This window comes from Platichthys flesus, chromosome 3 (assembly GCF_949316205.1).
Source record: "Platichthys flesus chromosome 3, fPlaFle2.1, whole genome shotgun sequence".
Taxonomy (NCBI): Eukaryota; Metazoa; Chordata; class Actinopteri; order Pleuronectiformes; family Pleuronectidae; genus Platichthys; species Platichthys flesus.
Window position 1 is genome coordinate 10,937,375 of NC_084947.1, and position 27,674 is coordinate 10,965,048.

General features: G+C 41.4%; 1 protein-coding gene across 2 annotated transcripts; it reads right to left on the reverse strand.

The window, feature by feature from the left end:
- Nucleotides 1-1,317: 1,317 nt before the first annotated feature.
- Nucleotides 1,318-27,547, reverse strand: agtpbp1 (ATP/GTP binding carboxypeptidase 1). 2 transcript variants are annotated; one of them, XM_062381834.1, is made up of 26 exons: nucleotides 27,421-27,547; nucleotides 25,545-25,603; nucleotides 24,146-24,276; nucleotides 19,901-19,968; nucleotides 19,427-19,490; nucleotides 19,046-19,192; nucleotides 18,346-18,477; nucleotides 18,075-18,168; nucleotides 17,853-17,890; nucleotides 17,349-17,557; nucleotides 17,057-17,234; nucleotides 15,397-15,497; nucleotides 14,661-14,777; nucleotides 13,667-14,427; nucleotides 13,048-13,131; nucleotides 12,789-12,878; nucleotides 12,457-12,605; nucleotides 12,155-12,242; nucleotides 11,694-11,838; nucleotides 10,810-10,960; nucleotides 10,144-10,324; nucleotides 9,858-9,987; nucleotides 9,123-9,254; nucleotides 8,486-8,662; nucleotides 7,271-7,422; nucleotides 1,318-3,732 (listed from the first exon to the last, which is right to left on the reverse strand). In XM_062381834.1, the coding sequence occupies exons 2-26, from the start codon at nucleotides 25,574-25,576 to the stop codon at nucleotides 3,555-3,557; spliced, it is 3,729 nt and encodes a 1,242-aa protein (XP_062237818.1). In that variant the 5' UTR covers nucleotides 25,577-25,603; nucleotides 27,421-27,547; the 3' UTR covers nucleotides 1,318-3,554. The 2 variants fall into 2 exon arrangements, with proteins under 2 accessions (XP_062237818.1, XP_062237817.1); XM_062381833.1 differs by having other exon boundaries at nucleotides 1,318-3,735.
- Between the last annotated feature and the right edge of the window lie 127 nt (nucleotides 27,548-27,674).

The window sequence follows — 27,674 nt, forward strand, 5'->3', positions numbered from 1 at the left end:
CTTCCTCAGATTAAAACTCTCCTCCACCTCTCCTAATTCTTCTCGTCCTCTTGTCTGCCATGTTTTGCTTTCCTCCTCCTCCTCCTCCATCTCCTCTGTGTCCTTCTTTCCGTTTACATCCATTTACATTCGGAAACATACAATACTTCTTTTAATGGCATTTGTGCCGACTGTATGTAGCCCCCCCCCCCCTTCTTCTCGCCTTGTTAATTTCCTCAGAAGATAAAGATAAGGTTACTCGGGCCTCTCAAGCAGTGGAGGCACAATTCTAAACGCTTTATTCAGCTGGGCCACTGACATGAAGCGATTTAAGGGTCTAGTTATTCTCTATTAGCCCAATAATTGACTAGAATGTGACAGTTGTTGGTCGACATGACCGGGTAGCGGGGACAATACCCGGGATGTTTGATAGGTTTGATAAAAGACGACAGCTCTGTCGCCACTAATGGCTTCTGTGGGGAGAATATATTCATTTTTTGGAGCCTTCATGCCTGAATTGAAGCTGCTGCACTTACAGAGGTTGATTGAGGATAAAGTAATTTCATCATCAGATTTTTTTTCTTGATTTAACTGCTAAGGGGGGGGGGGGGGGAGAAACATTTCTATCGCACACAAAAACACATCAGCAGAAAGAAAAAAAGATGAGGAATTTTATTTTAAGTAGTTTTCTCTGCAGACAAAAATACACAGATAGCGAGATAGATAGATAGTGATAAACAGATATAGATAGAGAGATAGATAGATATATAGATACCCATATAGACAGATAGATAGAGGTCACTGTCAATCTTGGAACATAAAATTAAAAAGGCTAGAAAGCAGCAGTTCACCAGCCAATAGACGACTTCACTGGGAGTTGCCACATGTCACTGAGCAGTGGTGGAGGGATGGTAATTGGAGGGATTTTTGTTCTAGCGACACAGAAACATTGAGTGTTACGGAGTTAATTTGTCTTGGACTATTGAAGTCTTGTATTAGGTTTTGTACTGAGCTTTTTGCCCAGTGTAAGAACTGTGGATTTTGTCCCTCATCACACTCGGAGAGAGTTTTAAGAAGGGATCTTTTCAATATATGCAGGACAAAATAATGTCTTAACAGGTCTTCCAATGTTCAGGATCTTGAATATATTTTTTTTTAATTTTCTTTTTTTTCTGCCAATCACAGCACTTCTCCCATTATCTCATGATCAATTATAATTACTTTACCACAACATGGAGAAGGGTCTTCTTACAGACAAATGCTGAGTGAATGCATTCTTCATTCAGTTGAGATTTAAAGAAACGTGTCAGACAAAGTAAAATGAAACACAGCAGACAGTTTACCACATTCACATTTTATTTTCCATGTCTTCACGCTAAGCTCTGATGTTCTGCGTTACAATCAACTTAAAAAGGACTCGCTATTTCCACTTTTCCACCTCCAAACCAACATAAAAATAAAAGCAGCCCAGCACCGTGTCGACAAAATCTGCTGCAGACAAACACATTGATAATATGACACCACAAACATTTCCCATACATACATACACTCACACACACACACACACACGCACACACGCACCGATACCCACACACAGAGCAATGACTTCCCCTGATTTGTAACATGGTCATGGGTTAAATTGGAAAAGGAAGTAGCGGGTGGGGTAAAACAGAAAAAGAGGAATGAAAAAGGTTAAGAAGGAAAACGAGGATGAGAAAGTGATTGGGGAGAGTGAGAGAAGATAATCAAATTGAAAGAAGAAACACACAGTAAGAGCATTAGCTGAGCTGAATAATGGAATAACTCCTTGAGCACAGACACACTCACAGTCACAATCACACACACACACACACACACACACAACTATCTCATATACATACAGGTTGCATCCCAGAAACAATACTTAATAAATTACAAAATAAAAACAACAGAAAATAGCCATGCACTAGCTGTACAAATTGAAACAGCAACTCATCTCATCTCCATGAACCAAAATAAAAAAAAGAGAGTAAATCCGACAATCTACTTTAAACTGTCAATACGAAGCACCATCTGTTTTCATGAGCGGGCCTCCACTAAGTAAACTCACAAAAAAAATGTACACACAGACTGGAGGGAGGTACACAAGGAAAATATGATTCCACTAGAGTACTTTTTTAAACATCACAGCAAGGTTACGATCAGGGTCGGGCTGAGCTCGGAGAACTTAAAAACTAATCAGGGGAAGTTTGCAGCCTGTGATATGTGGTAAAGTCACTCCGTCTTTGTTCTGCGTGGTAAGTGTTTATCCAAAGTGCAAACGGCTTTTCTGCTCTCTGCAGCTCATGCGTCTTGTTCATCACTGCTGCGTCTAAACCTTTTAATACTGTCTATTGTTAAAAGCATTGGGAACACCGACAGTGCGTGTGGATATTCTTCTATCTTCATATTTTACCGCTTGTAGTCATGTGAGAAGGAAACCAAACCTGTGTGAGTTTGCTTGTGTGTGTTGAAACATCCCAATAAAGACATGTACATTCTACTTGATGCTAACAGTGTCTGTTTTGGCTAAAGCGAGGCGAACAGCACATGGGCGATCAGACCAAGTGCACTGTGGCAGAAGAGGAGTGGGATACAGAGGAGAGGAAGTGAGGGCATCGCTCCAGTGTCGTCACGTCTGAGCAGGTTTTTTTTACATTATATACCTGGTGATGACTGGGGTTAGCCAGCAGCTACCCTAGGAAAAGGGGCGGTTTGGTTTAACCTACATCCCATCCAACCAACACATTGAGGCGGAGGGAGGAAGTGGAGAGGGAGGGAGGGAGGATGGAGGGACGAAATTAAGGAAAAACTAAAATAAATGAAGGAGGAAGGAAGGAGCAAACCAAGAGAAGGAGTAAAACATTTAAGTAGATGACACAAGTGAAGAAAAGGAGAGAGGAAATTAGACGGCAGGTTGTTTGGATCTCTGAGCTGCTCAGTGGGACAGATCTAGAATCCTGTGATCACCGGGGTCGTTTCAATCTAAACACAGTGTTACGGGTAAGACGGGATTCTAACACTGCACCTAAAGAAGCTGATGGCTCTAGTTCACTACAGCCTCGGCAGGCGGCTTCACTGACACATGGGCAGGGAGAAATGAGGAAGTGGAGAGAGGGTTCAAGTTAAGGACTGGCGGTGCCTGCGGTTTGCTGCTGTGGTTCAACTACATGTGGATCTCAGAGGATAAATAGTGTCTGAGGTCAGGGGTCACAGCTCATGGAGGTTATAGTGTGACAGCTAATGGTGAGAACATTCATTGAGATCCACTTAGTCAGGGCTCATATCAGCCTTACTGAGGGGAAAGGCCATTAGAGTGCCCCACCCTCAGCAGCAGGTTGGCCAACGAAATCCATCCATCAGGGGAGAGAGCACCCGACTGGTGTCAAAGCAGCGTACGTACCATGATAGTGTCTACATAACTGTATTAGGTGTGAATCTAAATGGTTAGTGTGAATAAACCTGTGTTGTTGTTTTTTTTGATCAGCGAACAGTCGAAGCACTGAATGGTTATAAGCTCAAACCGCCGGGTGCTGAGAGGGTGAACCCCCCCAGCGTTAGTCCCTGTGATTCATCTCGGAGTCGGACAGATGATCCTGATGCTCGGGGTTCTTGAGGACTTCGCTGCCGAGCTCGTTTTCGACCTCGGGGTCCTCATCATTGCTCTCTGCACTGTAGTCTATCGCCTCCAGAAAGGATGGCTCGTCCTCCTCCATCACGTAGGTAGTGGGGCAGCTGCTGGAGGAGAAAAGAACAGAGCGTGAACACAGTTGCCACGGGGAGTTAATGATGTGCATATGACTGTCACAAAGACACGTCTTCATCTACATCACGTCAGCTTGTCAGGGCTACAGGGGAGCAGGATGATGCCTGTGCATATTTCAGATTACTAATTGGATTCCTGAATGTTTTACTTTAGGACCAAATATAATGTCTCATATTACTACCCCACATTCTGAGAGGAAATCCGAGGTAAAGCACAAGAGAAAATTAAATAGAAAAGCATTTTTGTTTTTCGACATTGTTACAGGAAATTGTATGATGATGATGGTGAAGTTTAATTAATGAATAGTTAAGTTAAAAAAATATACTTTTAAGACCCTGGATGCCGAGACTCTTTAGTAATTCAAAGCATTAAAATATTTGTTGATAGTTATTATTCTTGAAGGTTCATTTTCTGCTTCAATAGAGATAAATCATAATAATAATAATACAAAATAATTGTTTCAGCTCGAAATAATAACATAAATAAATGAAATACAATACAAGCCATCATACATTGAATCTACTACACTACACGATTCATATTAAAATATGTTTTAAAATCATAACAAAACCGTGGGTTACTAACCATCTGTGCCTCTGTGCTCTGACTGGTGAGGCTGTTTTTTTCCTGTGGGTCTTAATGGTTAAATGGTCGCTGGTTCTTTGAGGTTTTAGTGGCTTTAGTGGGTTTTTAATGGTGTTAATGGTCTGAAATGTGATCCCAGGGAGATAGTCGATCAGGGGACTCAGACAATGAGCTCCCACCAACTTTAGCAGTGCCCGAGTGCAAGAGAGGGGGGGAGGGAGGGAGGGAGGGAGGGAAATTGTGTGTCAGTATATGTACAGTAAATGTGTTTATCGTTGTTGTGTAATGATGTGGATGGGCAGCGATAAATGCTAAGAGTTGTTCGTTTACGTTCCACTTTGTTTGTGATGCGATTTCTATGTCCAGCAACTTTAGTCATCTCTATACAGTCCATGTTAATGTCTAGATACATAGACGTACAATATAACCTTCAAACTTTAACATATACGCATCTATTTCCGTATTCCTTACACTCAGGCAAAAACACACCCATGCCCGTATCAGCCCTTTTACGCACTCCGAGACACCCTGTTATTCGCAGACGCCTCCCAATGGCCAAGATATTGTTGTGATGACCTATTAAACGGTAAGTGGTACCATACCAGGCCCCACGCACAAAACCATAACTCTGGGATGAGAGTGACCAATCCCAAAGGGCCCTCACTCACACAAACACGCACACAGACACACACACACTTCTGGAGTCCCTTAATGATCAGACACATAAATGATAAATGGGTATATCAATATGAGAGTAGCGCAGGTTGGTAAGAGAGAGAGACTGGGAGACACAAAGAGAAAGAGACATGAGCATTAAGTGGTTCTGAGTACGAAGCCATTCTTCAGAATGAACTGCTTTAACAAATCTGTGATGGAGAGAACGCTGACGTCTTCAAAGTAAAAAGAAATTAAGATAACGCTGGTGGTCGCAGTTTGGGTTTGGCAAAGTTTAATAATTTATTGGTGGTGTCGGACTGTAGAGAAATCTAATTTGTGTGGATTGCATATTTCTGAGGAGAGAATTTCAAACACAGGTGATCAGATACTATGTGGACGACCCAGAACTAAATTGGAGTCTTGATTTATTGATTAAGATAATGATTTTCCTCATTTCTTTTGTAACCCTTATGTTCTGTCTTGGTTCCTTGTCGCTACATCAAAAGCTACAAAAACATAATAAGATTTGTTTTTAAACCCGATACTTCGCATCTGTTCACAAATTTGATCATGATCATGTTTGACAAAGGCCATTTGGTATCAATGAATAAATAAAACATAACACGCATTTGAAGTAGTGCATCAGGTAACAACGATATTAAATCCTCTCACCAGGGAAGCAACATTTTTCCTTTTTTCCATTATATTGTTTGCCAAATTGATTTATTTTCTAATAAATTACTTTTCACCACTATTTTAAAAGCATATGGAAGAAATAAAAGACCACAAAAAATGTTGGAATGATGACGTTTTTTCTGAGAGTTTTCTTTACTTTGTTAATGACAATAGAGATAAAAAAAGAGACGAGAGCATTAAGTTCAAATCAAGATGAAAGCTTGAATTGATGAATGTTGATACAAAGCAAACGTGATGTGACGAGAGATAGAACCAACGTGGGGAGGATGTGCTGTACCACTGGTTTGACTTGTGTGATAAGTGTTTGTCTCACAGCTTAACTGAATAAATTAAATGTTGCCATTCCTTGAGTGGATGATGATTCTCTCCGACACTGACGAGGTGTATCTCTTTATTACTAACACACTGCACAGGAAGACAGGAAAACACTTTATTTCTTAAATTGCAGATATGCTGGGAAGGTTACATGAGGATAACAACACAACCGATAAACGGCTGAGAAATAAAATGCTCTGACATCTGCAGTTTCACCTTGACTTGTTTCTATGGCATCATTATATTCCTCAACTGTGAGTTTTCTAAGCCTTGAAAGAACACACTCTTCCACTGAAAAGTCTCCCAGCGTCTGTGTGCACCTGAGTGAACCAGGGCTGTTACTTTGTACGAACATTGTAAAGGATTATAACTTGTATTGATTATATTTGAACTGGAAACGATACAGTCTATAACCCCCGAGCATTTGTTTTTTGGGATGCAGAGGAGGCTGCTCGAACTTGTCTCTTTCAGCTTGACCTACAGTATAGAATGTGATATTGACCTCTTAACTCCGATTTCAGCTGCATTTGTCTGATGTGAGCAGAAGATTTACACAAAAATTACTAAACCGATATCCATGAAACTTGCTGGAAGGATGTGGTTTGGGTCAGGAAATGTAATAATGATACTTTTTCACTTCCCTCAAGATTGCGAGAATTTTCAAAAAAAAAAATGATTTCTCAGAGAATAATTTAAACTGAATGTAGGGAATTTAAATTTGTTTTCATAAGGGGACTGTCGGGCCTTTGCAGAGTTGTGCGCACTACTGAGTGCAATCGTAGTTAAGCTAGTAATGCTGTTTTCTTTGCTACAGAAATGCAGGACACTGGTGAGGAAAGACGTCCTGAGCCGACACTCTCAACACCGAAGCATCTGAGAAACCGTATTTGGAAACATTTCAGAAGGAACAGCCAAGGTGGCAAAGTAACCGAGGAGGGTGTTTGTTGACTTTGTACAAAGCAGCCGTCTTGCACTATTACAATAAATCTGATAAACCAATAACCTGCCACCCGAGGAAGGAAGTGAAAACACCACAGCTGTCGAATGTACAACTCTGGCTGTCCACCATTCTGCACGCTCTCCTCTTGCCAGAAGATCATAAAAATGTCATCGCAGGTAAGAAAGCACAATTTATTTACACGGACATGATTGGAATGGACGAGGTGAATGTAACCACATAAAAAGTGACAGCCCTAGCTTTAACTGTGTGTTGTGATATGTATGTGACTTTCCTACATGCTCCACAGTACTAACCTGACCACTTTAGTCTGTGTCCCAATGATGTCACCCTCCAAATCCAGCAGGTGTTGGTGGTTGCGGATGCTCGTCAGCCGCTTCAGCCTCAGCAGGGCCACACAGAACTGAGCTCCCATCTCCTCCAGCTCTCTGGTGCCGATCTGAAGCCCCTGGAGAGAACATGTACATCAAAGAGATTCAAACACAATGTATTCACATAAAAACATCTCAAACATGAACACTTGCATGTGCTGTATGTGCACATGTCCAATACACAGCTACAATCATAAAATATTTTCAAAGCTTCAACAGCATGCTACTTTTAAAAGGCTGCTGTGGTTTTCCATAGCTGCTCTGAAGCCTGGGGACGGAGCCACTGTCCATCTTCAAACACCCCAATTTTCAATGCTGGAAAGGAAACTTTGCATTACATGATCAAATATTTCAGTTGCATTGGGGACACATTCAAACTCTATCCTACAACCCTAACAAAGTCTCCACTGCACTGTTCAATCCCAGTACAGCAGCAAAGTTTGAGACCATCACTACTTTCTCGTTGTGGTCTCAAGACTTTTTGACCCTGCTGAAATTTAACACACGCACACACAACACACACAAGCTAACCCCCCAACTCAACCCAAACACTTTCATGTTCCCTTTTCCCCAGAGCAGAGCTTGGAACATCCAAACTTGGCCTGGCTACAGAGACATGCAGCCACAGTTCAGGTCACATTGGTTCCTGCCGACTGGACAAATACTTTCATTAAAACCTGTGGGGGTGCTATCAGAGCCAAAATGGACTTCCGTGAGATATTTTAGAAACTGGGAAAATTCATTCGGAAGCAAATCAGCTTTCATGCAAAGAAACGGAGAGAGAAAGAAGGTAAAAAGGTCAAAGGGAAAGAGGAGAAACAACAGAGATGACAGAAGAGAAAAGACTGCAGCTCCATCTGCTGGACACTTGGAGATCTATTTGGGCACCTCCCTCTCATTTACAGGGGGAGGAAAATAAAAAGACAGAATAAAACAGATACACCTAGAAATACATTTTCAACACAATGTTAAGATGTTAATACTATGGCTTACTGATTAGCATATATATGAAAATAGTAAACTTCCTTGAAACTAATTCAATTTACAGTTAATTCAAAAAAGCTCTACAACAGGAAGTCTTTAAGTTCATGTTTATTGTAATGAATTGCATTAAATCGAAAAGGCCTTAGCAAACCTTACCTTATATTTGCCTTGGTCACAACCACAGAGCGTGCTCTCCATGGTGTAACTGCGCTGTACTCCTATCTCTCTCCACACGACGACACGAGCGGTCGACTCTTTAGAGCGCTCCACAACAAAACTGCAGCTCCCCATGCTGAAGGCCGGGGCGATCTGAGAGAGGATCTTAGGGAGAGCCTGCGACGCAAATGAAAATGTGTGAAGATAAAGTTTACATTTTTCAGTCGGGCCAAACAGGCTTATGTACAGAGTCGTTCCTTGGGAAAGAGAAAGAATTGACAGGTTCAATCCAAAATGTTAGCTGTACATGTACATCCATTTTTGACCTCTCTTTTGAACTGACTTTTTTATTAGCACTTGTCCCAGTGAAAATATATATATCTATATAATATATATATTATAGAAAATATATATATCTATATATATTTTGGGATAAAAAAATTCAGATGCTCTGGTTGTAATATTAGTAAAAAAAAGTGATAAGATTGTAATGAGACTCAGTTCAAGTTAATTGCCATTCAGTGATATGAGATGAGTAATTTGATATGAAGGAGGCGATTCTGAGAAGTAAAAATTAGAGTTTAAGTGTGTGTGTGTGTGTGTGTGTGTGTGCATGTGTCTGATTGTGTGTATTCACCCTGTATCCAAGGTCCTCCTGTAGGTCGCTAGAAGAAGCACTGATATTGGACTGCCAGACCGTCTCCTTCACACTGCAGCCGTACATAAAGACGTTTTTCTTTCTGGAATGGCCGTGGTAGTCACAGAACACCTACACATACACACAAATATGAATACATACAAAAGAGGCAAATAAAGAAAGGAGTGACTTTAGGTTGTACTTCGGTTTGTATATTTTTCACTAAAACACTGGGAACCAAAAAAAGGCTTCTCTCTAGTTGATATATTCAATAAAATAATTTTAAAAAAAAGTAACTTTTCAATAAAAATCACCTTTTATAAACTTTCAAAATAAAACTGTGAAACTGTTATACTTGTTATAAATAAAGGACGTGCCATGAACAGTTTCTCTGACTAGATCTCATTCTGGTGATGCTGTGAAAACAAAGTTTCACAGCATCACCATCCTTTGGATTCTTTCAGTCATCACAACAAATCCCCCATTTAGTTGAATTTCCCATTATAGATAGCCTACTGTTACACAATGTAGAGGAGACCAGCACATGCAGCTGTTAATTGTAACAGCAAGAATGTTGTGATTTACTGATTCACTGATTTTTTGCAACAGAAAAGGAGAAATGTCATCAGCGTTCCCAAGTCAGAAAGTCGTCCCGTAACTTCCAGAATGAAAGATGATGAGACACATTGCAAAAATGCCCCAAAGTAATTTAAGTCAGTTAATTAGAGGTCATACCAGTGGTGCCCTCTGTATGTGTGCAAGGTACTGCAGCAGGCTCTTCGTGTGGAAGATGGTGGGGTGGAGCTCAAGATTGGGGCTTTGCCACTGGCGATTCAAATCCTCTCCACTCAGAGAACAGCGATGGCTACAGAGTGAATATGAACAGAATAGAGAATTCTTCATGACAAGATTGTGTGCGTTGTGACTGTTGCACTGGTCCAGCTTCAGCCCGTGTATGATTCAATTTGAAAGCTGTGAATGAGTGTTAATATCGTTCCATTCCTACACTATTTTCACTTACTTTCCATTTACAACTCCATCAGGGTTGAGCATGGGGACTATCTTGAAGATGTAGGCCTCCCTCAGGCTGGCTGCCTGCGAGCTGGTGCCCATCAGGAACTCCAGTGTGCCTTTCATTACCCAGCTGGCATTGGTCTCTCCAGGGTGCACTCTGGCCGACAGGAAGATCAATGGACGATTCCCTACAGAGGGCGACAGAGCGAGAACACAGCACAAACACAGGATGATGGAAAGAGAAAAACAGAATATGATTCTTTAATTCAAAGTTTTTCAGAGCAGAGAAACAGCAGTGATGGACTTAAGTGTAGAACGTAATGGCATTCTCTGAGATTACAGAACCACCTTATGTTCTTGCATTAGTGAGAAATGTAGAGAAATTGTGGATTTCTTAGAAAACTATTTGAAAACCAGCCAAGAACAAAGCCTGACAAATAGTTTTTCTGTTTCTACACAGGCCTGGAGTAGGTTTTAGGACCTAATGACATATTGCACTAGCGTCCAGATTTCACTTAACATTTGAAAATAGATAAGATTGTTCCACTGTTGATCCAGTTTTGACAGGATACATTAAAATCCAGCTGCTCAGATCGTTCTGGTCACCCCCGACAGTGATGCAAATAAGAAGATGCGTGAACACATTTACGCGGGTCTACAGTGATTTACTCACTAAACTGACAGATGTGATCATTGGAGTTGGACTCCGGCATGGCAGTGATGGTGAGAAGGGGGCAGCCGTTTCCCCCCAGGGTTTCACACAGGACGTCCTGTCTCAGGTAGATCTTTGTGGTCCTCAAAGCCTCCAGTTTGGACAGGTGCATCTGAGGATACAGAAACAGTATTATCTTCCATTTAAACCCCCTTCTCTCTTGGGTTCTTAACACTTTACTGTTGTATTATTGCAGTGGCTGCGTAATAGGCCACTTGTGATTCAGTCTGAGATTCTCTATCAGTGTTTAGATTTTAGGCAGTTTTGCATTGTCACTTGAGATAAACACAGACAAAATGTTATTATAATAATAATATGAGTTTACAGTAGTTTGAGAGCACAACTCAGATTCAAGGACATACACTGTAAATGATCAAACATGAATAAACAGCATTATTACATATTTGCATATTGCATATTTGCACTACTGTTGTTTTATATATATATTTAGATATATATACTTTATTTTCTATTTTAAATTTTGATATTCTATTTTATTCTATATTATACTATTTCTATTTTATTTTATTTTATAGGTTGTAATTACTTGAGCATTGCTAGAAGAGAGCCTGAGACTCATGCATTTCACTGCCAGCGACTGCTTAATGTTATTGTTGTGCATTTGACAATAAAAAATCTTGAATCTCTTGAATCTTGATTCATTAGGGGTCAGACTGTTAGAGGATCAGCTGCTGGTGATAGAGACAGAATGACAGTAGGAGCAAATAAAAAACCCAAGCATTATGTTTCAGGGCATAATAATAGTGTATAGTGTATAGAGTATGATGAGAGTTTACATTTATGTAGGAAGAAGAAAGTACCAAACAATGGTTATGTTATACTACCTTAAGAGTGGAGTATGTGTAAGGGTAATGATAGGCAAAGTAGCAGACGTCATCCTTATGGCTGAAGTTTGTGCTGAAGGTCAATGTATAGTAGGATTTTCCTTTCTGACCGCCGGCTGCAATGGAGCTCCTTGCAAAATGATTCCTGTAGAAAAGGAGAATCACTTCATAAGTAAATATTGCACAATATAACAACCATAATTCTATAAAACACTTATTGGGCACTTTAGTAAGTGCACTTGTTCTATTTTGCTACTCAATTACCTGTCATGAATCATTTTAAGTGTCTAGTGTTATTATCTGCCATTGTGATGCATATGAATGGGGAAAACAAACACTGCTATATCATAAAATATAATATTCAGGCATGACATTTATCGATGACCAGTTGTCCTGAATTTGCATTTGATTTTGCCCCTGTCTCCAAAGTATTTTCCCACATCCACTGTATGTGTACCTACTTGTAATAACAGATGTCTGATCCTGTTCTGACCCAACGAGGCCTCCCACTGATCGCCTCCTGGACAGAGTACATCAGCACCTGCATGCCTACACATTTACACACACAGAGACAGGCAATGCAACAAAGATTTAAAATAAAAGTGTGCTGTCTGATGATCAAATAACACATTGTGCTTGTTTGAGGCTTTTTAGCAGTAGGTCAAAAGTAATGGTCAATTCAGTTTTATTTACATTCAATATACACCGGTGCTGTTGATCAGATGGAGCATGAAAAGCTGTTGGGTGTTGTTGTGCATCTCACCATAGTTGAACTGGCTGTTTGACTTCTCAGAGTTGATGATGTTGAAGCGGTAAGTAGTTCCGACACGCATGCCGCTCACCTCAAAGTAGAACCACTGGTGGTAGTGATTACTGTTGATGTCTGAGTTCAGCACCAGGTCATACTCATATCTGGAAACATACCACAACGATAACTCTAAATGCTGGATCAACCCTTATTTTTTAGGTAAGTTGCAAGATAAATATTATCAAAGCTGATAATTGCTTCACATGAATTGTGATACAATGCGATTTAAAACTAGATTTAATTAAAACACATACACACAGAAATGTGGAACTTTTATGCAAACTTACTTCCTAACTTGAACGGCCTTCCTGAGGTTGCCAGACTCAAACTGAGAGTTGAACTTTAGCGATTCACCGTCGTCTTCAATCACGGGACAACTGAAGCATGATGAGGAACAAATGACACTCTTTAAGAAGTCATTACCCTTCTCAAGATGTAGATGATCAATTGAGCTAATGTGAAACGTGAATGTCACAGCTCTCATAAGCTGTAGCTCCATTTATTCTGAGTAATGTTTAGGTCAGAGACCCAGTAAGAGGAACTCACCTGAGGATGTCCAGGTCATAAACGACTTTATCCAGGATATCATTAGGATGAATCATCCTCTCAATGTCCTGGAATATCTTAGACCTGCATGGATAGACCCACAGACAAACTTAATGCACACAATGGATACGGTTAATAAATTAGGATGAATGCAATAAGCTAGAAGATATGTCTTTCCCTGCCTCCATAACCTTTGATTCATAACAAAGTTAAATGTGTAAAGTGTAGCTCACAGACTGCAAAGCCAGTTCAAAAATATACCTACAGCACATGATTGCATTAAAGTTTCTCCAGATGGTACTTGGTAAATGGACTGCATGTCCACACGGACGATGCAGCATCAGCTCAATTAAAAGTTCAGTGTCTTGCTCAAGGAGGCTAGGACCTGGGAATCGTACTGCAAACGAAGTGCAGTCTGCAGCTGCACATGATATTTAAGCCAGTGTAAGTCAAAGGCTCAGAAATGTTTAAAACTAATCTAAAAACAAGTATCTGGCATGCAAAACATTACTGCACACTACAGGTATTCTCTTTTTTCCAGCTTAACTCTACTTCTTCCTAATGTATACCTATGTTTTTATGCCAATTGGTTTCCCCCAGTTTCACTGAAATATCTCACCTCTGTACACCATAAACCCTCTCCATGAGGGGTTCTCTAAATGTTGGGGCTACATGGCCAAAGTAGTCTGGATAAGCCACTTCAGCGTACTGAGGTACAGAGTGTGTTCCCTTCACCATCTCCACGTAAAGGTCAGGGTCGTGCAGTGAGAGGAGCAGCGCCGTGTCTGGCACCTCCAGGACGGCTCCTTCCCCTCCTTCATCATCAGCTCCCTCTGAGCCACAATCTGAACCCAGGTTACTGCCACTGCCTCCCCCCACGCGACGTGTCACGATACCTCCCAACAGCAGAGGAGACTGTATGAGTCTGGTGGCATTGACGGGAGATCCTGCTTGTTTGACTCCCTTTATTCCTTCTTCTGCATTAAGAGCCCCCTCATCCTCTAGAGAGACACACTCCAACACATGTGCGAGTTCCTGTTCAATCCTCTGCCCTTGAGAGGGAGGACTGGTGAGGGAGGACAAGGTCGCATGTCCATCTGGGGAAGGAATGTGGGCCTCTTCTTTTTTGTCTTGGTCCTTGATGAGGTGGACTGTGTTCAGTTCAAGCGGAGGTTGAGATGCAGGGGGAGGGGGAGTGGAAGCGGAGGGGGGTGGCTGAGTGTGTTGTCCTTTGGTAGAGCTGCCATCCCCCTGAGAACTCAGTTTGGGGACATGCTTTGGTGACAGGGATTGAGCTGTGGGCACAATGATTGGCCGAGGGGATCGACTTGAGGATGATGAGGATGAAGAAGCACTCTTTGAGCTTTCAAAGTTATACCCCTGTAGGAAAACGACATATTGAAGCCTTGGACAGTGACCATCTTGCATTATATATACATACAGTATTAATTTGTCTAAGTATATATAACATGTTAAAATGCAATTATTGTGCAAATTAACTGTCAAATACTTCCGACTGATCAAACGACCTTCGTATAGTTTTGGCAGACAAGCCTGAAATACTCTTGGTCTAAATCTATGTAGATTTATCAACATATACACAAAACACTGACCTGAAAGTCCTCAGACAGCTCCAGGAAGAATCTCTCATAGACTCTTAACTCCTCTAATGGACGACTCTGACTCTTTTTGGGATGTAGCTTGTTTAGGTCCGTCTCTATGTCATCGTTCTGATTGACAGGTCACAAACAGCAGAAAACAAACGTATCAAAACTTGTATGTAGGTAAAGTCCGACTTTTGGTCCCCCCATGTAAATGCAGAGCAATGTTTTGATTTAATCAGAAATGCATATCAGGCATGGGTGACATGTTAGTCTTGATGTGAAAGTGTTGTGGTTGGTGGGTTATGACTGCCCTCTGCTGGAAATATAACTGAGTGCAACTAGACAGGTCAACACAACAATCAAACACTTCTGGGAAATTCTGTCCTCAAATGACACTATCTGTGGAGATGCAGCATTGTATAATTAAAGTGAGTCGTGTGGCTGTAATATTGAGTGATAAATTATTCACAAAATGGCTGAAGCTTTAATCAAATGACCTATTTATAATTTAACACCATCAAGCCAACTGGGGCCAATTATTATTACATATCACAATCCTTTGTGAATTTCAATCACAATGACAGAATGTTATTGTAATGTTTATGACGTAAATCACTCAGACATACACTCTGTGTTGTCTCTATAACGCAACTATCATACAGAGGAAAGAGACTCGTACATTTAAACAGTGAGTGTAACAGATGATGCTGTCATGTCAAATATGATGTGTGAGTGTGAGTCTTACCGCGGAGCTATGATTCTTCTCATCCTCTTCATTCTCACTATCGTTCTCTGTGTCTGCCTCCGTCTCGTCGTTATCATCACTTTCATCCACTACATCATCCACTGGGTACAAAACACACAAACACACAAGCTGTTAGGTGACTGTCTTCAGGTGTATTCAATGGTTTACTTCACTAAAACTGGGAAGGTCCGTACATAACCAGACTCATAGTCTGATTTGACAGGAACAGAGAAAATGTAAACAAAAAGATATGAGCAGCCATGATCAAGAGATGAGTGGGAGATAGTGAATAAAGAAGAAATTCTGAGCATTGGAGTATTTCTTCCAACACATCGAGTTGTTCTCACTGAGAAGTCAGTGTAATCACAGCAGCTTACAATCGTACACTGTTCTCCATGGTTGGTTTTAATGACATCACTGACACAATGTTGGGAATACAGATGAGTTAACCTGACTTTGTGCGAAGGCTGAGGTCATTAGTAGGTTGCTGCTGCCAAACACAGCCTTGAAAATTCTGGCATATACAGTTTTTTAAGGAGTTCCTGATAGATTTGAAAACTGTAAAGGGTAAATTAAGGAAACTGACCAAAATGTGTGGATACAATAAACTGTATATAAAGATGGACGATGCATCTTCCTCAAATTATCCAGAAATCGAACAGAAATATCCTAGAAATGAACACTGCCATCTTTCGCATATGGAGCCAGAATCTGCAGAGTACGGATGGAGCTGCAGTATCAAGCCCCTGTATTTATGGAATTAAATAGCTAAATAAATTCATCTTTGAGAAAAGACATTTGATGTGTACTGTATTTTGGTCCATATCCCCATATACAAGCATGGAGGAGACCTATGCTGCAGCCAGCCACCATGTATTGATCCAAGCCCTTTGGCTTCACTTTTGGGGAGCGTTGATGTTGTTTATCTTTATATTAAGTAAATGGTAAGTACCTAGATCGTCAAACAAATTCAACTATGATATAAAAACAATAATATTATCAGACAATTAAAAAAAAATGAAGATTGAAGGAAGAGAAAAGAGGCTCAAATATCTTACCAGTCAGCCTGTGGACTCAATGAGGAAAGCAAATTAGTTGAGAGCAGTGAAAGTATGTGTGAGCAAGCAAGCACTATGCAATGGGCACTGGGCATCCTTCTTACGTCTTTATTACTAACACAGGTTGTGTGTTAGTTTAGTGAAGTTAGATCATGGCGTGAGGTGAATGAGAAAGCAGGAGTGAGTGAGTCTATGTGAGCTGAGGATGAAGTTGTGTCTTACGTACGTCTTACCCTTCTGTAAGGGCTTGTTGTTGAGCTGATGACTTGTTTTTCCTGTAAGGCACATTGTGTGCAGCAGTGTCATGAGTGTTGCCATTAACTATTTACTCGATCTAGGGAAGTAAGCATTATTTATATGCGTTTGTGTTTCTGTGTGTGTGAGTTTGTCTCGTTTATATACAGTATACTGCAAAATGCGTGTGTCTGTTTCTGCATAGTAATCAATGTTAGGGATATACACAGTGACAAGCTAGGGCACACTCTGGTGAACCGTATGTGAGTGAGTGTGTATGAGTGTGTGGGTGAGTGAGTGAGTGAGTGTTTGTGTGAGTGTGTGTATGTGTGAGCGTGTGGTGTGAGTATGAGTGAGTGTGTACCCACCCCCAGCAGGCTGACTGTACAGCTGTGCCACAGGTCCTGCAGCAGGTATGTGTGGCAGCTGGTAGTTAAAGGCTGATTTGATGGTGGGCAGGGGCAGACGGTTCTTCGGAAAACATTTCCTCATGATGATACTCGAGGTGTTAACCAGAGGATCCAGGGTCCGCACCGGGAGACACTCCTAGAAAGGAAAAAACCCACAGGAAGAGGAGAGTGTCAGTGTGTATGTGCAGCACTTACTTTATGTGTCACAAGCTTTAATTGCTTGCCATTTGTGTGTCATCCTCTCACTCACAGTGGATGAGTTGTAGAGGATCCTCATGCCATCTGCTTCTATGAACGCCTTCCTGCCGAGCTTGATGTTGACGATGTTTCTGATGCAGACCAGAAACCCTTTGCGAATCAGCATGTGGCGATGCCGTGTGTCATTGCGATGCCAATCCAGGTACAAAGTAAGCAAGGCCGGCACGTGTCTGCCGTCCACTGCACGGCGAGCATTAGTTTCTACACAGGGACGTGGAAGAAGACAAGGAGAAAGCATTGATAGCACCTTACAACTGTGGGATGGGATGAAGAGAAACGTGTAAGGAATGAAAAGCAAAACAGTAGAGTGAAGGGGGGAATAGTGGGTTAAATAAGTTAAATAAATTTATGCTGAATGATGAATTGCGATTTATGCTTTAGAGATGCTGTGGAAAAGCAAAGGATTCATGAGGTGAAAGACGTCCGCAAGGAGCTAAACACCATCTAAAGATCACTATGTTTTACAAAATTCAAAGCTACAAAGCAAATTACTCACTGGATTTGAGCAGTGCTCCCAGTGCGTCCAGAGCTACCCTGTTGATTTACAAACAAGGGAAACATCAGTTACATGGTCTGTTGAAAAAACATCAACGACAGATATTATAAAACTTCATCTGAAAGAGGTCAGGGAGATGTAGCCTGTGGATGTCACACTGGTTTGTTATAACAGAACAAACACAACATTCATGCCGATTCATTAACACGGACAGACACTCACTTGAGCAGGCTGGTGTTCTTTTTGCTGTACGGTGCAATGATCTTGAACATGAGCTCCACCACTCCATTCTTCCCCAAAGAAATAGCATTCACTGCTGCACATATAAAAACACAAAACGAATGTGAGATATCAGATCACATCTACCAGTGAATTATCACCTCAGTACATTTACAGGATGTATCCGTTTGAGATTCAATTGTATTTTTTGGGAAGTAAGTTACTTGAAGGATAACATTTTGAGACATGTAATTTAAGGTTTAAAGCTACTCACAGTTGGTGGAATAAACCCTGAGAACCTGCAGGCAGGGCAGAAGAAGTTTGGTGTTCTGTAGGTTCTGTTTCATCAAGTCGACGGTGGCGTTCAGAGCTCCGGACAAACGGGCCTTCACACCAAACTTTCTGTCTGAACACAGAGGCTGCAATGTCAGTGTGCACCAAATTGTCCATGTTTTTGTCTCCCTCCTTTCAACTTCTTGAGATGTTGTTGACCACCTGTAGCGCTAAAGGCTGTTTGCAAGCATGTAAATAATGTGCAATCATTTTGAAGAAAACCTTATATATAAAACAAGTCTAAGTGCTATATGAATGCTCTGAAAGTATCCTGAAGCTCAAACCACAAGAGAAATGCCCAGAGCCTATATTCATAATCGGTGCCTAAAATGAGCCGTCAAAGTGTCACAACTATTAGATTTCAATCTCGAATGATTTTTTTTATGCATAAGGAAATTAGCTGAACAGGTTTGTTGAGCCCCTAAAAACTAAATTTTGATAAGTACTACTGAAGCAGATGTTTTACTTGACTACAAGAAACCTCCACTGGGGATCTCTAACAGCACAGAGAATGTTTCATCGGATGTGAAACTTTCGCCATAGAACTAAGTCAAATGAGGATAAACAAGACATAAAGCAAACTAAACGAAAACAAACATTTGTTGTTAATCGAGTGTATGTGTTGGTGGGCTCTGGCTTACCTTTTGGGCCAACCTTGGCCAGCAGTGAGTGAAGCTGCAGCATGAGTTCCTCACTGGGGGGCAACTCTTTACTGGCAGTGTTCAGAATCTGGAACAATATTCCTGTTCCGCCTTTAGACACAAACACTGCCACCCTGCGAGCTCTGCCTATAATGCAAAACAACCAATAAAACGTTAAATGTGGTAAAACCTCATTCAAGATGGAAGCCTTTGGCCAGTAGACTTCATTACCTAACCAGCCAAATGTGCAATCTATCACCATCTATTCACCATTTACTATTGGCAAATTTGTATTTTTAGAATATATTTACTACATACGTGTGCGCTCTGAAATAAATATAAAAGAAAGCAAGTAAATCAGCTCATCAAAACTCAGCTCACCCACAGTCAGCAGCTCACTGAGAATGTACAGGATGTTGAGTGTGGTCTGGACATCTCTGGAGTTCTGTCAAAGTTACAAACAGTAAACCTGTTAAATACGTTCAGGGTCAATTGCAGGATTTTGAACATCAACTTCTTTTTGCCTCTCGAGAAAAAAGGAAAGTCACTGATCCCAGAGGTGCAGTCTGATCCTAAATCAAACTCACTGATCAACGTGACACCAGTTGTAGAGTTTGCTGCAGCTGGCGATGTTTGCAAAGAAAAATGTAAAATGCTTTTTAAATAAGCAATTATTCAATAAGTAATTCAATCAAAGCCTGGTGGTCTAAGGTTTTGCAACTGCTATTGGACAATAACATAATAAGTCTATTCAAAATCCTAACACATGGCTCATACGTGCCAGGCATAGTTTTGTCGTCTTAAGAGTCATGTTCTAAGAGTCACATTTCAAGATGTGTTGTTGAGTGAGCTGACCTCCAGTGAAGACAGGATGACCTCCATGCCACTGGAGCCCTTGGACATCACCTCTTTTCCGCTCTTCTCTGTAACATGAAGTATATGAAATTATATTATTATTACATTTAATTATGTGTCAAGACCAGAAGTCCAGGGCCACTGGACTTTAGAAAGGCTCTGCTGTATCTCACAATAGAAAACAAATCTTTAAAGCACAGTGTTGGATTTGTCAAATATTAAATGCTGCAGACAAGCTTGGACATTCTCCTCTTAGAAAACAAGGCATAAAGTAGGTTCAAAGTTCATCTTAGAAAGTTTTACTCATCTTACTTCTCTTTCTCCTTTCTTCACCTCCCCACCTCTTTCAGCCTCAAGCTTGCCCTGTAATTTAAGATCTGAGAGATTCCAGACCTCTTTGAAGAGGCCACACTGAGTCCTGAGACAAAGGCAAATTCTTCAATCACCAACACAGGGGGAGGAGGAGGAGGTGAAAATATACTGATGTTATTTAACCTCTTAGAAATGAACCACAAAGATGATTGAAGAACACAAAATAATACAAGGCTTTCATATTAACGTTTTGGTATAACGTCAGGTGACCCAGGACAAGAGGCGTTGGTCTAAGAGAGGCGGTGGTCTAGTGGTATAAACTTGGACTATGGGCAGAGAAGGTCTCTGGTTCGTCTCTGGTTCGACTCCACGGAGAGACAACAAAAGACGAACCTGGATTGATCTGTCCAAAAATTGCACGCCCTCCTTAAAAAGGAATGCATTACAACAGCAGGGGAATAATGGAGCTAAAGCATGCATCTTTCATGATTCATGAGCGGTTTCTAAAATTCATGCACAACTGACATATACACACACTATTTCTCCACACTATCCAAAGTATGTGCATATCTGAGCTGGTCATGCCAGAATTTTTAAAGCTCCTCAAAACAAACTGGCATTTCAACATTAATCCTCAAAGACTAAGGCGGCACTGGGTTATGAATAGGACCAGCACAAAATCTAATCTAAAAATAGTTTGCTACATCTCTAATTTACTCACTGAATTTTTCAATTGTAATTTGTCTTACCTTGAAACTGTATTTCACTTGTGTTCTAAAGTTAATGATTCATTTAAAAGTAAAGATGTCCTCAGCTCATTCTGCCAATTACTTGATGATGTTGCCCTTTAACTTTACTCTGTTATATATATTTTTTTAGGGGACATTTGATTCATTAATCAGGTACAGATAATTACTAAAAGTACTGCAGTTACACTCACTTTCCATCCTAATCCAACCAAAGTGAAACTTGTTAAATGTTTGACACAGACAGGTGTCCTTTGAATCTTATATTGTTTTCTACTTTTAGTTTACTCTGGCACTCCTAAAATAAAGTATAAAAACACGAATTGCCATCCTAGGTAAATCCTAGGTAATACTGTAGTCTTTTAAGAAGATTTTGAAGGGTCTAGATTAAATGCAACACACCTCAAACAATTAAAATGCTGTGAGTATATTTTGCTCATTGCTCATACCTTGTGGGTCTGGGGAGACCACAGATTGACCGTATCTCCTGGTGTAGCGGTACTCCATTTCATAACAAAGGTCTCAAAAGGTTACCAAAGCTTCTGTTTCCAAAAATTCCAGGTTCACTGCGTCTGTAGCCCTCAAAGTGTACAGTGCGTGTCGACTGTGAGTCTACCACTTAGGACGTTGATGCTGTGCCTTATAAGGTACATCGCTTCAAAAACTTCACTGGTATCGGTCTATCCCTCTAGGCTCGAAATAAACTCCTCAACAAACCTGTCTGACTGTGGATAGACACAGTGAGATCGGGGGCAGGACACTGCGAACTGAGCACGCTACAAGAAAACTAAACCACATACTGCCCCTATGGAGAACAAACAGAAGCACGAGGCACCTCTCCTCTTTATCTTGACAGCCCTTCTTTTTTCCCTCCTCAGCACTGGGGGTAAAAGGGGAGCAGCCAAAGTCTCAGATGAAAACAGATACTGTATTTCTGACGCAGATGAGGGGGAAAGAAAGAACTGCTGTCGCTACGATTTATTCTATAACTTCTACAAGTGCCTGTGGTCTGTGGAGTGATTTTTTGTCCTCACCTTTTAAATCAACCAAATATACAAGTTTGTTTACTACTCATTACTTTTGTTTGTTCCCGTCATCCTTGTTCTTTCTCTTGGTATTTCTTTCCTGCCCACTAAGCTCCTAAGTCTCAGAACATGAGACAAGAGTACAGCAAAGTCCTTTGGGTGTATAGTTACTGTGAACAGGGTCATAGACCCCCCACCCACTTCCCCTGACCGACGTCAGACTTATCCACATTTCATGTTGAGGCTGCATACAGGGTGTGACGGTCAGCCGAACCGTAGATGAGAGGAACAGCTGATATACGCTGATTGACGTGGTCATGGACAGAGATGTCCTTTCCTCTGCCTACAAGTTCACTTTAGAGAAGGAGGAGGCAAAACTTTATGATAAGAGGAGAGCTGGTATTAAAGAAAAGTGAAAGGAAAGAAGCTCAGAGAAAATCTCAAAAAGGCTCAAAACACTGTGCGTTGACTGAACCGAATTCAAACAGCATATTCACACTGTGGTGAGTCCTCTACCACATGACTCAAGTCATTCAAAAATCCACACTGAAGAAAGGTTTGTGGGTTCGCAACCACATGGGGGGAAAAGAAAACTGAAAGAAAAAAAGAATAAATGAGGGCAAGCAAGTAGCTATTTTTTTGTTTTCAACTGATCTGTTGATATATATATATTTTTTTAATGACCTGATTAATAATTCCATCTATAAATGCCCCAAGGTGGTAAAAAAACTGTTGTAGCTCTCACATACGTTTTAATGACCTCCAAGGGAACGTGTCGGGCACAGGTCCTTCTACAGACCCTATCCCCACAATCCCCTCAGCCTGACCCTGTGCCAAAAATGTTACCTGAAAAAAGCTTGTGGGAGCGTAAACTGGTGTGGGGACATTTCTTGTCGTCTTGTTTTTGCTGCTCCTGTCCAGCACCTAAGGCTCATCAAGATTGGATGTGCGTGCTTTCATATACTCAGAGAGAAAATCCAATGCATTACAAATATAATAGAAAAGCAGCAAACGCACACATTTGAGAGGCTGTGACAGGAGTATGTTTGTTATTTTACCTGATAAATGAATGTATTTTTGTTTGACAATTCAATTCACCAATTCTTAACGCCTGCATAAGAGATTGCAATTCATCCCGGCTCCTGTTGAAAAATGAATGTGTGACTACATTTGTGGTTCAGTCTGTTATAAATGGTGATACAGAACAATGCCTCCCTCTTCTGCTGCTGCTCTGATCTCCCCTCAACGAGCAATCACGGGAAACATCACAGGAACCACTGCTGCACTTAACCACCAATAGTTACAGAACATTGTCACTGAACATGTTTTGTAATGAATAAAATCCACTCAACACGACAAGCTGAGGCTTTGAAATAGGAAATCATAAAAGGGGAAGTCCTTCAAGTCAGTCTCCTGGTGTTGGAGGACAGCGTCCACCCATCCATTGGCTATTCTTACACATCTCATTAAATAGATATCAGTGGATGACGTTGGAAAGAAGTGAAATGTATTGAAATAACAAACCTGAATCTCTTACTGAACTGTCCACTGCTTCCTTTGAGATCAATTAAGAATAAATTCCCTCACTCACTACATGTGGTTGAGTTGCATTGTGGGTAATGGCACCATGAACTGGATTTTAAAAGAAGAATGTGTGTTCTGTTGTTTTATTATCAAGTAAATTTCATATGTAATTGTGAAAGGGCAGATTTCCTAAGCACACATTTTGACTTTGTCATAGTCAAAAAGCACATGTGTAGACAACACAACGGGATACGGCTGAATTCCATTGAGCAGCTTCAGTTTCAGGGTCTTGGTATTTTTCATGCTGGCTCACTGTTAAACTGTCACGTCTCAATTGAACACTTGAGCCACCGTCAATGCTGTGAGTAACACCTGTGCTTTTCCTACTATGACATGTCAAAATAGCTGCTGTGAAAAAAAGCCTACTGCTATTTCAAGAAATGTTAATGAGAGTGCGATAATCCTAGACCATAACAGACCTGAACCACTGCCAACAATGCAATTTGAGGCATATGGTGTACTTCACTACAGCAGCAAATATGCAGTGGTGCAAAATTTTTACATTATTACACTGTTTTGCATTATTACACAGACACACACAAGTGTGTGTGTGTGTGCGCGCGCATGCTCTCTCTCACCCTGTGTCTGTATGAGATGAAGTATCTTTGAGGTGACCTGTCGCGCTGTTTCGACATCCTTCAACATGGCCTCTCCACTCATCCTCTCCAGCTGGCCCAGAAGCATCAGTACCCTGGAGTTACTGGGAACACTGGAAATACACACATGGTTTTACCGTTAGAAAAAATGAATAGCTTCCTTTATTAATGTGCTGCTGTAGTGAGAAAAACATACAAAAACACTGTATATTCAAGCCCATCTGGAAAGATCAGAGATCTTGGAACATCAGTGTTATAATGACTACCTGCAATTTAAAAAAACATCTTTGTGGAGGAATGAATTGATTTGTACTTTGATGTTATAGATTGGTCCATGTCTCTTCCACTAACATGGAGGAAGTAGGGTTTATGGGCACCAGGTAGTAATCAAGACTTAACTTTTATGGAAGCAATCATGTCCTCCATCTTTATAAATTGTCTAAAAACTAAGAAAAATGTCCTTTTCTTGTAATATAGTGTAAAGCTACAAACAATTATAAATTGACAATACATGTTAACAAGTAGTCCGAGAATGACTCTAAGAGATCTGTTCAAATGAAGCTGTATTGAGGCCTTATCCTCGTGCTTCACTATTCCTGGAATAGTGACCAATTCTCCTGTCTTAGCTCAGTGGTGCTCAGATGGAAACACAGGGTTAGAGGCCAGTAGTTGGTACAGCAACAGCAAATAAGGGAGAGAGAATCAAAACTGTGATTGCACCCAGTGGAGCTGTGTTTCTCGCATGTCCTTATAAAGACAGAGTGAGAGAGGGAGAGAGATGGGGGAAAAGAGAGTGTGTGTGCCGAGACAGAAAAAGAGAAAATGAGAAAAATAGAAAAGAATGATCTACAAAGTGATGCAAGAATGAAGAAAGGAAAACATAACAAGGGAGATGTACAGCCAATATGAAAACATTATATAATACCCACATGTGAACACAGATTAAGGGTAGATACATGAAAAGGTTTTGCTAAGCGTAAATTCTGAATTAAACATGGGTGCTGTTATTTTTAGTCATGACAAAAACATACGGGTGGCTCCAGTGAGGACACCTAATTATCTCCACACTCCTGCACTCTCACTCAAACATGTGCATGCACATGCACACGCACACTTTCTCTCTTTTCCACACACACATTGTGCCAACCATCGGAGAAAGAAAGCGCAGGTGCAACTGAAGTTAAAACAGCACAAGGGCGGAGTGACTGTCAGGAGAGTGAAGGTAAGTATCGACAAAAAGGGAGAGTGAGCATTTTGTGAACATATGATTGTGACAGAGCAGGTTTCACTCAGGAGCACATGCCGGGCTGCATGTGTGTCTTTGTGCAGCATACATGTGAAATTGCATCTGACTGTTCCGGGAACGGCAAAAGGAACTCACCCTTTTTCTGTGGCCATTTTAGGTTTGTTCATTTTGACCAACTCAACAATTCATGACGTCTGCAAGAGAAAGAAAATAAAGACCTCACTTACAAAAATGAACAAACGTACATGTTTAAAATGAATGTAGCAAAACAAGGTTTACCCCATGTGCCTGTTTCAATCATAGGCTGTAGTAACAACCAGATGGTATCTAAAGTACCTGAAGCTGTGAATGTCTTGATCTGTGCATTTGCAGCAGCCCTGTAATAAACTGACCTGTGCTGGGTGTACCTGCAGCTGCCTTATCCTGCAGCTGTCTCATCTTGACTGTATCACAACAGCACAACTATGGCGCACACACACAGTTTCTGCTGACTGAAATTACACAACAAAAAGCAGCTGTCCTACATGATGCAGATCCCAGGTGTCGGCAAACAAAAGAACTATGGACGAGGTAATCTGAACACAAGGTTATAAAAAGAATCACTCTGTGTTCAGAGAGGTAAAGTAAACTACAGTATCATTCAGCAAACATATGTGGCACCTGACTACAAGCTACAATTGGGTGTATTGGATTTTCACAGGGTTTTAAATGAGGTCAGACAGTGAATACAGAAGCATTAATGGTTTGAGATGAGTCATAAACAGAGCTGTTGTAAAATGTGAGGCTGTAAATAGCTAGTGGCAGATTGATAGTGTCATTGGACTGGTGTCAGAAGGTTTTATTGTGCTTAAAATCACAACAACACACTAAACATTACGGGGAGACTGCCATTAGACAGAAAGGTGTTGGTGTCCTCTTCAGTTTAAACAAGCTGTCAACTAAGACGGCTCACCTTATCTCTACAGTCAGGCTTTTCCAAACCTTGCACAAGCCCATCAGCCCTTTTCTTACCAGACAAGGGCAGAGGTCACACTTACAGAGGAAGATCATGCATGTTTCTATACGCTAGCCAAACTGATAGAGTGTGACGGCTGGCTTACACCAGACAGATGGCAGCCTGCCCCCCATGATAACAACCCGACAGGGCTGCCTGTGTTGCACAAACCTGACTCCACAAACTAAACAAGGACGGGTTCAGTGTGTACGATTTAGGTGTAAGGGATCTATTGGCAGAATGTGTTTCATCTAAATTGTACGAATTGTTGTTTACTTCACTCAAGAATGGGCCCTTTGTGTTTTGTTTCTACATCAGGAGTGGGTCCTCTCTGTGGAGGCCGCCATGTTGTTTACATTAGCCCAAACTGGACAAACTAAACACAGAAATTATACTATAAATATTTGCAGAAATTGGAAATAAAATAATCCCAGTGATGTTTTCATTTGTGTGTTTTGTCTAAATTGTACAAGTTCGTGCTCTCTTCACACTCAAATGGACCCTATATATTTGAATACTTTATATTTACATCAAGAGTGGGTCCTCTCTACAGAGGCCTCCATGTTGATTACAGTAGCCCCAACTGGACAAACTAAACACCTTTTGAGTTTTTGTGACAACTGCAGGCTACCATGGGTTCTCTGTGATGTTTTGAAGGTGTAGGGGGGAGGTGAGGGGTGCTCAGCTGCAACATGCCACCTCACCACTAGATTCTACACACTGAACCTTTAAACTGGCTTCTGTCCTGACACCAACCTGCGGGGAGGTGCGGGTGAGTGGAGGCTGCCACCTGCCCGTTGTTTAGCAAGATACACAACCAGGCTGTGCTGCTTATCCCGATGTTAAACCTAGCTTGGGGCTGCACCTGCTTGGGGGGAGTCGCTCATCGACACGGCCGCCTTCCTGCGGGTTAGCTAGCAGCTGAATGTGGTTGCAGTAGATAAAGAGACGGCACAGGCGGTGTTAGCTGGAGCTGTGCGCGGGTGTCGCATTGACAATGACGGGGCTTGTACGAACCTGCACGGAGAGGAAGTGTTGTCCCGGTCCGGGTGCTCCAGTGCCGAGATAACGGGGCTGCCGCTGCTGCTGCTTAGACTGGAGCTGCTGCTGAGGCTGGAGCTCGAGCTGGAGCTGGAACGCCCTGGCGATGTTGTGATGACACCAGCCCCCGACTGTCAGAGGGGCTGTCGGGGGATATCGCGACACGCCCCCCCCCCCCCCCCCTGCTGTGTGTGTGTTCAATGCGCAGACAGGACGAGGGCGGAGAGGCC

Coding starts and splice junctions, on each gene's coding strand:
- agtpbp1 (XM_062381833.1), bottom strand. CDS start 25,576: ATGAACAAACCTAAAATGGCCACAGAAAAAGG. Junction 11,839..12,154: donor TCAGACATCTGTTATTACAA/GTAGGTACACAT, acceptor CCTTTTCTACAG/GAATCATTTTGCAAGGAGCT. Junction 3,736..7,270: donor ACACAGACTAAAGTGGTCAG/GTTAGTACTGTG, acceptor TTTCTCCTCCAG/CAGCTGCCCCACTACCTACG.